At 38.5% G+C, this 15,393-nt stretch overlaps 1 protein-coding gene across 1 annotated transcript in view; it reads left to right on the top strand.

Moving 5' to 3' along the window:
- Positions 1-786: 786 nt before the first annotated feature.
- NETO1 (neuropilin and tolloid like 1) overlaps positions 787-15,393 on the top strand; it is a gene marked incomplete at both ends in the record, with an annotated part of 67,513 nt that continues 52,906 nt past the window's right edge. The window contains 3 exons of the mRNA XM_082044987.1: positions 787-814; positions 4,393-4,446; positions 6,049-6,186. Of these exons, the coding sequence (XP_081901113.1) occupies positions 787-814; positions 4,393-4,446; positions 6,049-6,186 (220 nt within the window). The remainder of the gene's footprint in view (positions 815-4,392; positions 4,447-6,048; positions 6,187-15,393) is intronic.

The following is a 15,393-nucleotide window of genomic DNA, read 5'->3' as shown; positions in this document are numbered from 1 at the left end:
TCTCGCCCTGGTCTGGAGAAGTGAGGGGACACCTCTCTACCCTCATCCATCTCTATCTCGCTCCCGAGAGGATTTAAGACGGTGCAATGTGTTTTCAGCCTCTAGCCGCTGCCACCACTTGATACTATGCTACGCGCAGGGAGAGGTTTTTGCAAAAATGGATTTATTCGATTTTAGAGGATTTCTTCTCTAATAAGGATCACATCGTACACAAATATGACTAAATCCCCTATTTGGTAAATCTTTCTTCCCCCACCCCTCCTCTTTGGGTTCCCTCCCGCCCGCCCCCACCCCTTCAGAGGAGCAAGCACAGGGAGCTGATGACGGACCCATTAATCCCTTCTTCAATGCATCAAAAGAAGCCGAAGGGCTGGAAGTCGCTGGGCTCGGAGTCCTGCAGGAAATGCTTCGATCTGCTTTTGGTTTTGTATGAAACTGGTGACTAGGGGCTCGGCTCGCCCCGCCGCCGCCGTCCGCCGGCACCTGGATGCACGGGCCGCCGCCGCTGCCGCCGCTGCCGCCGCCTTGCCCGCCGCCGCGATGCAACGCTTATGGTGGTGCTGATGATAGCTCGGGCGTGATGGGATTGAGCCGGCAGTGATTATTTCAAGGCGGTGAGGGAGAGCGAGCGAGAGGAAGGGCTGCTCCGTTCTGCTGTGTGTGGGCTCTGGGATTTTTTTTTTCTTTTCTTCTTTTTCCTACTTCCATCCTCTCCCCGCCACTGGAAGTCCTCCCGTATCTAAATGGAATTAGTGGAGACCGAAGCTCCTTGTGTAAGGAACAGACATGACCCATGGGCGCAGCTTCTTTTACAGTGAGTATCTCCCCCTTCCCGCTTCCCGTCTGAGCTCCGCAACCGCGCACGGGTTCCTGCCCTCCGCTGCCTCCACAACTAGCGTAGCGGGACTCCCAGAGCCCCGCGGCGTGGGGGTAAACTCCCCTCCACGCACACACAATACTCCCTTTCCCACCACTCTGCAGTGCAGCGGAGGGGGTCTGGTGTCTGTCGACGCTGTGGGGCGGGGGGGCACGCTCTTGCGGTTCGGGCTGGAGGCTTTAGCTGGGGCGCGACGCGTCTGATGGCTTTCAGGTTGACGGTGAAGAGAGGGGACAACGGCCCCCGCCGTCCGCGGCGGTGCGGTGCAGCCCCAGCCGAGGCTCGAACTCGCGGGCTTGGGGCGAGGGGGCGCCGGGCAGCACCGAGCACCGCGGCGGGGGCCACAGCGGGCGCGGATCCCGGCGGGCTGCGGGCCGGGGGAGGTCCCCTCGGGAAATATACTCCAGGAGCAGCAAGAAGGCACCGTAATGTAACGATTACTCGTCGAAGACCCCCCCAGAGGCCTCGGGCTCTGTGGATGGGATCCCCTTTCCCGCTTCAGTTTTGCAGGGGGTCCGGTCTGCTGAAGGGGCTTGACTAGCCACAGTTCCTTCCAGCACCTCTATCTACGCCCACACCTGTAAAACAGCAGCGCCATGGCAAGGTATTGCCTGTCCAACAACTCTTCGCTAGGCTAAGCCATGCCTATGCCAATTCACAGCCTCCAAAAAGCTGCCTGGCCAAGAGATAAATCTCTTAATGACAGTTTGTAATGGAAAAATGAACATATCCAAAAAGATGCAAAGATGCATAATCAGAGTGGCACTAGAAAGCATGATTGTAATTACACCCATGATTAGAAGGGAAAGCAGGGGGAGGAAGCCAGAGAGAACACAACAATAAATTTGGTGGAAACTTCTGTAAAATAATTCCCAAAGGCAGACAATCACAATATTATTGCTGTACTGCCGAAGCTTCCCAAGTGACAGTTTTGAGTGAGTGAAGACTGTGTGATTGGTCTCTTTGGGGTCTTTTTTTTTTTTCTTTTTTTTTCTTTCTGTGAGAAGTGTTATTCTTTTCCTGTGGCTTGAGAAAGAAAAAGGCAAGGGGTCATGGTAAAACATGGACTGCCTTAACTGCTTAAATAAAAAATGTTGAGTTACCTTTTCCCATAAAGTCGATAATTTTAATTTCTGTCAATGTACAGATTTTGGTGATGGTAGTGTTACTGTCACAAAATCAAGAAGTTTTTTCTTTTCTTTGTTAATATGAGGGAAGTATTTGACTTCATGCAAATTCTAGATTGGATATGTCCAGAAAAAAGTTTAGTCTATTGGTGTCTTCTTGACTATTACATCTTATTATCAAGATTATTTTGCCTCCTTACTAAAAATAGATACTGGCATGATAACTAAGTATAACTCCCTGCTTTGAGATAGCTACAGCTGGAATTGAAAAGACCTGTGGTTTTTCCATCATCCTTGTAATATTACCTCTGTGACTTGGACCAACTCTCTTCCCTTCTTCCAACTTTTTTTTTTTTTTTTCTATATAGAAAAGGAAGGAAGAGCTAAAAGATAACAGTGATTGAAAAGAACCTGTAAGAATCAGACATGAATTGTTACTAATAGCCTAAGAAGAAACATTCCTCACACAGGGTTTGTTTAGCTGCTGTGCCTCCTATTCCAGCTTCCATAAAGTCGTGGGCAGAAAGAACGCCAGCAGCTGGCTCCGTATTCTAACACCAATACACCTTATGCTATTGAGAAATTAGGTTTTGACTGATGAGGATTACAGGCATAGATACACTATGTTCACTGCATGAAACACAGCTAACGTAAATGAGCAACTTATTAAGTGGGTGAATCCTTCAGTGCCTTCAGATTCTGACACAGCCGGCAGGCTGAGTCTCAGCAAGCATGTATTTCCAGAATCCATCCCTGAGGAGAGTAAGGGCATGAAAGTTTGGGTAGCATTCAGATCTGAGTAGAAGATGTAATGTTCTCACTGAATGCCAATGACACAGAAGAGTTTTTAACTACCAGCTTTGCCAACATCCATCTCTGTTTGCTGGGGTATTCAGAAAGACACTGGGGCTGTGAACCTGACCAAGAAATAGTGAATATGCTGCCAAACCTTCATTTTCCCAGCACTTCAGCCTTTTCCTGTTTAATCAATCAACCGTCATCCATTCCTCAAACTGTCTATGACGTGGGAAGGGTCAAAGGCATAAAATGGAGATGTCAATACACTCAGAATACTGCAAATATGGAGGGAGTGGCATCCTTCCAGGTAAAAATTGTACTCAACTTGCAGCATAGAAGCTGAAAATGATTCAAGCATCATTTCTGAAAGATCATTTAGGTAACTAGTTACCACCCCATTATGCCTTTTGGTGACTCTCAGTGATAAGAGAAAGAAAGTGTGCTATTCAATTACATTTGTTAAAGGCCACAGATCAACAAATTCCTTATCATAAAAACAAATGGCAGCTGATCGATCCAAAATACTCAGAATAAACACACAGCTTCATCTCTGTTTTAACTTCAGTGCAGTCTGGGCACTATATCGAGTCTTAATGCCAGACTAGCTGGGATCAAAACCCAAGCACTCCAGGAACTGATGGATGTGTTCTCTTTTGCTCTTGCTATGTTGCTTTCTGCAACAGGCAATGAAGACGTGGGTGATGACAAAGAAAATACTATCATTAGTGGACGTTTTCTTCATCAAGTAGCCAGCTAGTTACTTTAATCTTCCAAAGCACTCTCATTATAACTGGCCTAAGTGTTTGCCTCTTAGCCTTTCCTGGTTAAAATGTTATGTTCAGAAACTCCCAGAAACTCATGAAGTATCTCTGGGTTGAAGTCCACCTAAGAGAGGCCACATTTCTTCCCAAGAGGCACAGCTTCCCTATCGTGGTTGAAAATAGGAGATTTCTATTTGTCAAATAGGCTGCAGATTCACTGCAGCACAAACCAACATCCCCTCAATAAGTAAAATAAACTAGATTAATGAGACTGTTAAGCACACAAAATAATTTACTTCACTGTGGACTTGCAAATTCTTTGGTGGCTGTGAACCTCTCACTTATTTCATAGTCCCAGTACTCATTTTCAAATTTTATTATGCCATAGCAAGAGAAATAAGTAAGACAAGTGGTACTGAAACCTTGTAGGTTGTCCCCCTTTGTTAAAAGCAATCTCTTTTATATTACTGGTCCAAGCTATGAATATCCACATAAATATTGGTAAAATGTTTTTCCCTTATATACATATATATGTATATATATTAAAAAATAAATAAATAAATAAATAGGGAAACATCAGTGCTTGGGGATTTTATTTAAATCCCAAAAATCTCCTCTTTATTTGGATAAATTTACAAAGATAAATCCAAGGACAGATTACAAAGAAACTTGTTTGTGCAAAATGCATAATTTAAAGATTCCATTAAACATGAAACCTTTTTTTAACAGTAATTCTATTTATTTTGTATTCTTCTAAGATAGAGTTTTACAATTGATTTGATAGCAGACACTGTCACACTGTGATATCTAATGTGTATTTCTCTTTCAGTTGTAGCAAGTCTAACCATCCTACATTTGTCTGGGGCAACCAAAAAAGGAACAGGTATGTAAACTTCAGACGTTTTTTTAGACATTAGAGTCCAAAGTACGGATTTCACTTGTTTAGTTCTTGAAATATTTAGTAACCCACCTACTTCCAGTGTCTGTCCTTTATTCATTTGAGTATTAGTGTGCCTATACATACAAAAAAAATTTCCAGTGTTTTGTTTGTTTGTTTGTTTGTTTGTTTGTTGTGTTTTTTTTTCTTTTTTTTCTTTTATAACAAGGTAGTGACCTGATCTACAGCTAAATCTAACTAAAGTCTGGACCTGACTTTAACCAGAGACTGTAAAGTGTCCCCAATTTCAAACTGGGATGTCCAGTTTGGGCACCAAGGTATCTACATTTAAGATCTTTTTTCCTTGGTGAAATAGAATTCAAAATCTGCAATTGGTGAGGATAGAAAGAGGTTCTTAAAAGCCCTGGATGGTAAGCACAGTAAAAACCAATCAGGGAGAGTTGCTAAGCACAATATGTGTCTGAATGCTCAATCCCTGCAGGCTTGAATTCATTTCAGGAAATTAGGATCCACGTTATCCTCAGCTTAGATACAGATCAGGAAGAAAGAGAAACACTTTTAGTGCATAAAGCAGATCTCAGGTGGTTAAAATCATCCTTAGAAGGTGCGTGTCTCCCTCCATTGATCATAAGAGGGATTCTCAAGCAACTTGGCTCCACACATCAGAGGCTTAAGTTAGATGAGACACTCCTTGGGTATAGGTACCTCATTCAGATGAAAACAGTGAGTCCTCTTTGGACACTTGTGTGAAGTCTCGAATCTACCATCCTTCCTTTTAATACTAGCTTCAATATTTTGCTCTCCGTTTTATTTTTGCCTACTTATTAAAGTATGATGCCCAGGAAATGATTCTTCATCTTCTTCAGATTGAACACACTCAAACTTTTGTCTCCAGGCTCTCTGCCAGTGTGCAGAAAGGAGTGCAAGAGTTTCAGGGCTAGAAAGAAAGCAAAAAACAAGGCCTGACTCTGCTTGCTGATGATTCACATAGGAGAAGGAAAGTTCTGGACTGTGATTCCTGGCCTCAGAGCTATTTATTAATTTTATGGCAAACAGCAAGATAAAAGTAAAAATAATCTATGAATCTGAATCTAGGAATTCTCCCCTCCATCTTGGTCTGGTGAATATACAGTCAAGCTGCGATGAATTAAAAGCAATTTTTACATCCTATCATAATTCTGCTTTTTTTTTTTCCTTGATTTTGTAGCTTTGATGTACTCCTGTATTACAGCATGTAGCTTGCCCACCCAGCAGATACTTGAGCCTTTTCAGATATATGAGTGGAAAACTCATGTCTCCCATTTCTTGAGTACATGCTTTCCTTACAGGATTTTATTTAAAAAGCAATGTCTTCCCCTAGACATCCAAGTCTCTTCTTTGAAAAAAATGTTTTAAGAATTGTATGTTCATACCCCTAAATAATAGCCTAATTTTCCTCCAGGTCAAAGATCACGCTCTCAGTCTCAACAGAAAAAAACAGAGGCTACTGACAGAAGGGACTGTTTTATTCTGTAAGAGTTGTAAGTGTCATAAGGACATAATAATTTGGGAGCTAATTATATAATGCTTAATGTGATCATTTCACAGAAAAGCAAACTACTTCCGAAGGACAGAAACCAGTGCAGTGTGGAACTTGGACAAAATACGCAGAAGGAGGCATCTTCACTTCTCCCAATTACCCCAACAAGTATCCTCCTGACAGAGAGTGCGTCTACATTATAGAAGGTAACCAGCCAAAAAATATTTTTATTCTATAACCAACAGTATTAAAAACAAAGTGTTTTATTTCATTATGTGTGAAGAATAGGTAAAGCCTATATGCTCATGATAAATCTTCTCAGAACACAAGATTTAGGGAAGCTCTATCTCTGCACTTTTCACTTTTTTTTTTTTCTTTTGGTAAAAAATGTAAACATTTTGTAGGACATACTAAGAAATACTAGAAAATATTTGATTTATTTGGTGACATCATTTATAAATTAGTTCAGGTGTTAAGTACACGTTAGTCACTTAGTAACAAACACAGTATAGTTTATTTCAGGATATTCAGAGAATGAATAGAACCTAAAATGCTTTAACATGACAGAAGAAAGAATATTTTTAAATGGGTAAAAAAAGTGAACACAGGAAACAAAAATGATTTTCACTTTCATATAGGTATTTTAAACTTATCATAAATGAATCTGAGATGACAAGTGTAGCTAGGCAAAGTACAGTAAAGAAAGTCACACAGAAAACATCCATATCGTGAATGTAAAAAATATTTCCTATTCAAGAGTTCATGAGAAATGAAAATAAATGAAAAAAAAGAATAAACATTAACAGTGAAGAGTTATTATGACACGGTTTTTAAAGAATGGACAGTTGCAGACATGAAGGTGATATAAGAAAGGTTAGAGATATATTATAAGCAAGTTACATGGTTTCTTTTCATCAGTCTTAGTACAATGGCTATTGAAGGGACTGTTGTAAAAATGAATCTGTGGAAGGTAATAGAGATTAGATACTGTGAGATTTTAGGAGCAGAAAAGATGAATCAGGTACAAAATGGTAAGTCACTGGAACCAAGAAGATTCATTGATGAGTTGTGCATCCACGGAATATACAACACTGATGCTTGTTCTACCTGTGATTGGTTGAACAGAATTATTAACTACAAATTATGGAAATGGGAAATAGAAATATTTATTTAGCTAAAGGGGCAGGTAGTTCCAAGAAAGATTTTCAAAGATGTATAGCTAATTCCAACTGAATTAACTGCTTTAGAAACCCTCACTAGACATTTTTAAAAAGCAGTCTGTCTTTCCAAATCTAGTGCTAAGTCACTAAAAGGAATATATTTTACAAAGTCTTCTAGGGGAATGATGGATAGTAAATGTTTTATGTATTGGTTAGGAAAAGAGATGACAGCAAAGTGACTGAGAACTCTGAATTTCACTTTAGTGCTAGGTAACTTGACTGAAGTCAGAAGTAAAGAGGTGATTATAAATCATGGAGTCAAACAAGCCCTTTAAAGAAAATTTATGATTGTCCAGTCATCCCTCCTGAGTCTGGAATTTAAGCAGACCTATGGTAAACATTTAACTTCTTTCACAGTTCAGTAATTGATCTAACATACTTTTTTTTTTTTTTTTTTTTTTAAGATAAATGTATAGGTTCAATATATACTACTTAGTGTTACATTTTTTGTTACACTTATGTTGCTAGATCCAAGTCTTTTTGCACATATTGATCAAATAATCTTTCTAACATTCCTGTGAGGTTGGGAAGTAGTAAGCCTATTTTATCTTTAAGGATCTGAAACACAGAGATGTATTTTATCATTAAAGACAAAGGCTGTGCAAAAAAAAAAAAAAAAAAAGAAAAAAAAACATTTTTGTAAACCCTGCTCCAGTATCTATGTTCTTGTTAGCAAGAAGGTATCTTGAAGACCTTTTTTCTAAAGACTTTTGCCCTTTTTATAGTAATTCAATATATAGAAAAATATAGTTAATAAGTTGAAAAGTAGTAAATACACTATTGAAATAACTGGATTTAAAATACCTCACATGGGAAATGTCTAAGAACAATTTAGGAAGGAAAGATTTAATCAAATATCTTCTATGATGAAGATGAAATTCCACACTGACAAGTTTGTATCAATGTATAGTAAAAAGAATAATCCAAACTTAACAGACATCTTGTTATATTTTAGGGGAAAAATCAATCTGGAAAAAAAAAAAGTTTAACAGAATTTCTTACAATTTTGATACATTTTGCTTCTTCTCCAGCCATAATCAACAGTTTGGATTGTACCAGGGTATTTTAAAACCCATGATGATAGCAGCACTATTAGTAAATAATTTGATAAGAACCATGCATATTGTACAATGTTTTCAAATCTGATCTCCTCCTGTCTATTTCCATCTACCTAAAAAGATCAGAAATGTATAAAAAATGTAACAAAAATAAACACACTTTGAGTAGCTCTGGCTGCTATCAAATACCAAGTACCAAGCTAGAGGAACTGTTGATATGATCTGTAAAAGCGTTCCCACATTATTATTTCTCCTTTGTCTCCTTTGTATGTCTCAGTTCAGCATACCAGGACTGTATATGCCATACTGACAATTGTGTGATGCAAGTTTAAATACATGTACGAATCACCAGGTTCCTTCCTGCCTGCTTAGAATCATAGAATATCCTGAGTTAGAAGGGACCCACAAGGATCATCAAGTCCAACTCCTGTCCCTCCATATGACAACCCCATGTGTTCACACCATGTGTCTGAGGGCATTGTCCAGTCTCTTCTTGAACACTGTCAGGCTTGGGCCATGACTGCCTCCCTGGGGAGCCTGTTCCAGTGCTCCACCACCCGCTGGGTGAAGAGCCTTCTCCTAACGTCTAACTTAAACTTCCCCTGGCACATCTTCCTGCCATTCCCTCAGGTTCTGTCATTGGTTGCCAAAGAGAAGACATCAGCACCTATCCCTCCTCATCCCCTTGAGAGGAAGCTGTAGACCATGATGAGGTCTCCCCTCTTCTCCAGGCTGAACAAACCAAGTGACTTTAGCTGCTCCTCATACGCTTCCCTTCCAAACCCTTCACCAACTTCATAGCCCCCTTCTGGACACTCTCCAGTAGCTTAATATTTTTTTTATCCTGTGGTGCCCAGAACTGCACACAGTGCTCCAGGTGTGGCCGCACCAGTGCAGAACAGAGAGGGACAATCACCTCCCTCGTCCAGCAGGCAATGCTGTGCTTGATGCACCCCAGGACGTGGTTGGCCCTCTTGGCTGCCAGGACACACTGTTGATTCATGTCAACTTGCTCCCAGACCCCTCTCTGCAGAGCTGCTCTCCAGCATCTCGCCCCCCAGTCTGTATGTATGGACCAGGTTGCTGTGTTCCAGGTGCAAAATCTGGCACTTGCCCTTGATGAACTTCATGTGGTTGGTGATTGCCTAGTTCTTCAATTTGTCCAGATCACTCTGCAAGACCTCTCTGCCCTTGAGAGTATCAACAGCTCCTCCCAACTTTGTGTCATCATCAAACTTACTTAGTATTCCCTCAAGTCCTGAGTCTAAGTCATTTAAGAAGACATTGAAGAGTGCTGGCTCTAAGATGGATCACTGCGGAACCCTGCTAATGACTGGCCACCAGCTCAACATAACCCCATTTACTAGAACCCTTTGTGTTCAGGCCCATCAGCCAATTGCTCACCGACTGTATTGTGTGTTTATCCAACTGTATGCTGGACATCTTGTCCAGACAGATACTGTGAGAGACAGTAACAAAGGCTTTGCTGAAATCCAAAAAGATCACATTGACAGGCTTCCCTTGGTCAAATAGGTGGGTAACCTGATCGTAGAACAAAATTAAGTTTGTTAAGCAGGACTTTTCCTTCATGAGCCCGTGCTGACTGGAACCAATGACTGCGTTGTTGTTCAGATATTTTTCAATAACTCCCAGAACACTCTTCTTCATTATTTTGCCAGGAACAGAATTGAGGCTGCTTGCTTTCACTCCTTCATTTTTTGCTATCAAACACAATCTAGGGTAAATTCGGATGGCTTCCCTCAAGCACAATTTCTACTGATTTTAGTCGACTTGAGTAAGGACTCCAGCATGCAGTGTATTGTAATAAAATTGAATTCCATCTCATGATACAATTTTTTCCCCCACATTGTTGCTCATCTAAAATGTATGCAAGCCTTTTATCATTTCATACTTTGGTGAGGTAAAGGAGCTGGCAAAAATTGCCATGATCATAGACTATGAGTTTCTAAAAGAGAAGAGGATTTCTGACTGCAGAGGCTTCTATCCTAGCAGTCAAAGGCATATTCAGTTCAAACAGCTAGAAGTTTCTTTTTATTTTATTTTATTTTCTTTTTTTTTCTTTTATTGTTTTCTATGGTAGTATTAATGATATTTAACTACTGGAATAACTAGAAATTTTAAAGTCCAGATTGGATGCCTTTATAAAAGAAATCCTTTAGGTCATCCAGAAGTCATGGACTCAGTATAAAAAATTATTATGCTATAGAGGAGCTTCTGATGAATCCCATCTGCCTTTCAAAATGCATTGAGAATTTTTTCTTTCTTTTCTTTCTTTTTATTTTTTTTCCCCTCCCAGTCTTATTTTGTATGTAGAAAATGTAGGAAATAGATGAGTGTACACATTAAATTCCCTGTTGGGCTCAAATTCACCCTTGTTTTGCATATTCATGACTCTAACCTGGCAAAATTCACAGCTGCCTGAAACAACTGCAGCAGTGGCAGCATTAAGCTTTGCCAGACTGCAGAAAATTTGGCATCTCTGCTGCAAAGGGAAATTTGCACAGGAGAGTTTGTAGGAGTAAGGGCTTTTGTTTGTGTCAAAAATATTTGAAGACTGATATAGTCATACTGTACACAAGATTTCTTAAGAATTGTTTTGGAAATCCTGCAGGTAACCTACTCATAAGATTTTATCCATTCTTCAGTTTTAGTAATTAAATTCTTATTTATAAATATAGGTATGGACTAGAGCTGCTTTACAGAGATATGAAATACATCTTCCATTTTATATGTTTGTGGACATTTAGAGCTTTCTCTCTTGAAGGTCTTAGGTGTTTTCACTAGAGATTATTAAACTCTTTAATCCTAGATATTTCACAAATGTTACAAAATGGTCATGTATCACTGTATGAAAAATCTGTGCTCGAAATCCTTTTGTATTTATGGTGATTTTTGTGTTCTAAAAGTTTTCATCAAAACCAAGTAAGAATCCTCCTCTAAAAGGAGGCTTTAGGTGACTTATCAATAATAGTTGGACAACAAGAAAGATCAAGGATTATTGAAAACTATTAGTACTGTAGCAGCTCAGATAGATGGGGTAGCTGTTGAGTTCAATGTCTCATTTCCACATATCTGGTAAATTGAAATGGATTTTTTGCTTAAATTCAGCTATCAGTTACACAGACTTAGAGACTGATCAGAATTAAAACCTTAGTTGTGAGGTTTTGCTGCAACTGTTCTTCTACCACGAGTTGGAGCCCAATGGCTTTTTTTTCACTGAATGTAAAATCTTAAGACAGCATTTATGCAAGATAATTAGATGAAAAATATGACAAGACATGCAAGCATTATGTAGTCTTTCCATGTTATTAAACTTTTTTTGAAGAAAGATAATTGAAAGCTAAGTATGGAAGAAATTTAAGATTTGAAGCAAAATCATTTTATGAGACAGCTTCAATGGACTTCATTTGGACTCGACAACAACTTTTCCTGACATTGTAGCCACAGAAGAAGTTTGGAAGACATGAATGGTCTTTACCTATGAATAAAGATACCAGAAATGAACTCTCCATCCCCCCTTTTGTGATTAGATGGCCAAATTCCAACCCGGTTTGGAATAATTGAATATTCTAGGCTTTTTGTTTGGTTGGTTTGGTTTCCTGTTACTATACATACATTATGATTAGTCATTGTTCTGGACTTGTTCTCACTTTATTTCTGTATTTTTTACTGTGATCACATTTGCACACACTTTGTTGCAAAAGCTGTAGCACAAGACTTGTATTTATATAATGCCTGCTTGTTTTAGCTCGTGTTGGGCAAAGAAACCCTTTGCTAAAGGCGGAGTGTAAATCTAGAACAATAACTTCTTGTCTAAAAAAAATGAAAGTTGTGAGCTTGAATTGTGTGCTTTCGTTCCTTATGGTTATTTCCAGGATGACTTAAATAGCTTTGTTTCTTAGGTAGATTATTGCAAACAAACATTTAATCTTTAAATATTGTACAAGATGAAGCACAGAGATGCATTTAAAAGCATGTGATGAAAAAGAGCATGGATGCATATATAGCACCCATTCCTCCCTTTGCCCAGTCTTTTGTGATACCCACAGTCCTTACAGTTACAGAAACACAGTATGTTGCTTTCCTGAGAAGAATTAAGAGAAAGGCCCTTGTCCTGTTTGATCTAGCTTGCAGAACAGGCTGGGACACAAGGCAGTACTTATCCTAATACCTAAAATAGGTCAGGAAATGTTCACAGACCTTAATGCTGATATGCACAATCACACATGTATAGATTAACTCCTTTCACCTTCCCAGTCAAGAGTACAGATACAAACTGCTTGCTGTGAATGGTCCTTCACTGATATCAGCCTAAGAATGGGTTTTAGCAGTTCTGACTGGCATGGCCAAAATGATGCCAGGAGGTGATTTTAACATTTAAGGAGTGTGAACGGCAGTGGTCCAACCCCAAAATTTGTCCCCCAGCCTTGTTTTATGGAGAAACAGTGTTAATTAACAGTCAGTGCTCCATTCTTAAAGTGGAGCAACCTCTACATATTGGAACTTTGAGGGAAAGCAGAAACTCTTGAGCACTCTTTGAGCGGATGTGATTCTTTCTGATCCCCCAGCAACAGCTGAGCTTTGCTAGGAAGAGCCTCATCTTGACTGTATTGAAAAATAAATAAAAGCAGAGAAAAGTAAACCATAGTCATATTCTGATCAAAAAACTAGTTTGCAATGTGAAATTCAGAGAGCTACATGGAGGTTATGGAAATTGTGCTTTCACTGAGTCAATACATCTCATGTGCAACTCTGTAGACCTAACCGTCTTTTACCCACAAAGACTCATTTAATATTATACTGAGGCTATAACTGGGCTCCTTTTCAACACCAAAAATCATATCAAACGACTGCTATAACTCATATTTGTTTTTATCCTATATTACATGAGTCTTGGATTCAAAGAAGATCGGTTAAGTGTTTGACTACGGGCCAGCACTTGTAAGCCTGCTCTTGTTATGAAATAGAGTACTGAAGGCCTAACACAGGAAGTTTTTTAAAGGACAAAAGTGTTACATTAGTGACATAAGCTATTTTTGAAGCAGGTACCTCTTTGTCATTGTGAAAATCAGAGCAGACATGCACTGTGGTATGATGCTGTCTGACACTAACAATACTATCAGAATTCATCTTCATATCTAGTTTGCAACATCATAACACATAAAGCTTTAGGTAGGATAATAGCATAGTATTTGAATAGTGCATATACAGAATTTTCAAGCCATAATGAACATTTTTAAGGTTGCCTAAAACGTAGTCAGGATGGAGTTTCTGACACCTGACCCTGCAGTCTCTATGTGAATGATGAGTAGTTCCCAACAAATCTCCTTACATGGAATAAGAGCATACAAAATAGAATTCAAGACTGAAAGGTGCTGATTTCTCTCTTCTGCCCTGCTGTTGCTTAGTTAAATTTAAATCAATATATGTTACAAATATTTGAAGCCAAGGGCAGAAACATCTGAATAAAATTAATTAATGATGTTTTCCAATTATTTAGTCTTTTAGACTTTTAGATCTGAAATCTTTTAGATTTAGTCTTTTAGATCTGAAAGATCTACTTTGGTCTTCAGACCTCATCCAGACTAGCATTACTAAGATCTTATTTAGATGCTTTATTATCTGATTTTAATTTTGTAATTTTTTTCACACTTTCAAAGTAGTTTCATTTCCATTGACTGGTGCAGTTATATATAAAGTTTAAGGTTTTGACTTTGCTACTGAATTTGTATGTGCACAAAGATCACAAATTTCCTGTAAATTGTTATACTTAAGAACAAGTCAATAGTAAGTACTTCACTAATTGTGAATGTCTTCAGTTTGAGAACAGTAGGTAAGCTTTCTTTTTGATGTTAAATTAAATATTTCAATAAATATCCATCATTCAATTATATTAATATTGAAAGCAAAGCTATAAAATAAGCTTTCTTCTCAAATAATGTGTTTTATAAACCGCTTCAATGCTTCTAATAAAATGATACTGTATTTATTTACATGAAATAGTTCCAAATGGGATCTGACCGTGCTTTTATGTAAAGATTATAAGATTTACCTAATGCCTTATTTCATTTTAAATAGTCTCCCTTCGTATGTGAATAATCTCATCCCAAAAGTTTTATTTTACAACATTCCAAAATACAAAATCTAGCTTGGCATTACAGTGACAGTTTTCCTATTATTTCTGAGGAAAGAAATGGAACGATATTGACTGCTGGAGTGTCAGCAGTTTCCATGCTAAGCTTATGCACTAGGCTTGGAGTTTGATCCTGCATGTTTTCATGTGAAAGGAATGGTAACTCAGGCACAGCTCATAGCAATTTCAACACTTCAAATACGTGTAAAGTGTAGGACAGGATCCTATGAGAGGCACAGCAGACAGTGGCACAACATACCCTTGTCTTCGCGGGAGGCTTTGTCAGCAAAAGGTTGTATCACACCATGGTCTAGACACTGAAGGCATACATTTTTTGCTATGGACAGAATTCAGTGTAGGAACAGTGCACCTTGGGGTTGCTGTATAAGAAAAATCTGTAGACAAAACTATTTTTTTTTTCTCCTTTGAAGAAGATACTATTGTTCAATGAATAACTATTTTGTTTTATGCAGGATATGCCAGGGAATATTTGTTTTAGAGATCATTCTGACTGCCATTAACCTTAGTATCTATGAATAAAGGTGTTTTTATGTCTAATCAAGTGATCGCTATAAAGTTTCTTCAGGGTTTTCAGTAGAATATTATTTGCTCTTTAGTTAGATGTTAATTTTTCTTCATGCTTATCCAGTTTCTTAAGTGTGAATTCACTACACTTGCCCTTATGTTTTAAATGAGATGATAAGTAATTCTGAGTATAAGCAATTACACTCAAGTTTGTCATTGGCTGCAATACATATAGGAACAAAATTTGTCTTTCTTATTGTAGTACAGTTCTGATCAGCTTTTTCTTCATCTTTGCAAGCATTAGGTAAAAACATTATTCTGATTAACATTCACCTCTCCCCTTGCCAAATATGAGATAACATTGTTTTTCAGATACATAGGTTACTTAGAAATATTTTATGTTTGAACCCATTGTTCTCAACCTGTGTTTTGCTTTACATCATTGGTATCTCTTAG

The sequence above is a fragment of the Streptopelia decaocto genome (assembly GCF_964273445.1).
Source record: "Streptopelia decaocto genome assembly, chromosome: 2".
Taxonomy (NCBI): domain Eukaryota; kingdom Metazoa; phylum Chordata; class Aves; order Columbiformes; family Columbidae; genus Streptopelia; species Streptopelia decaocto.
This window is presented reverse-complemented; position numbering and strand designations above follow the sequence as displayed.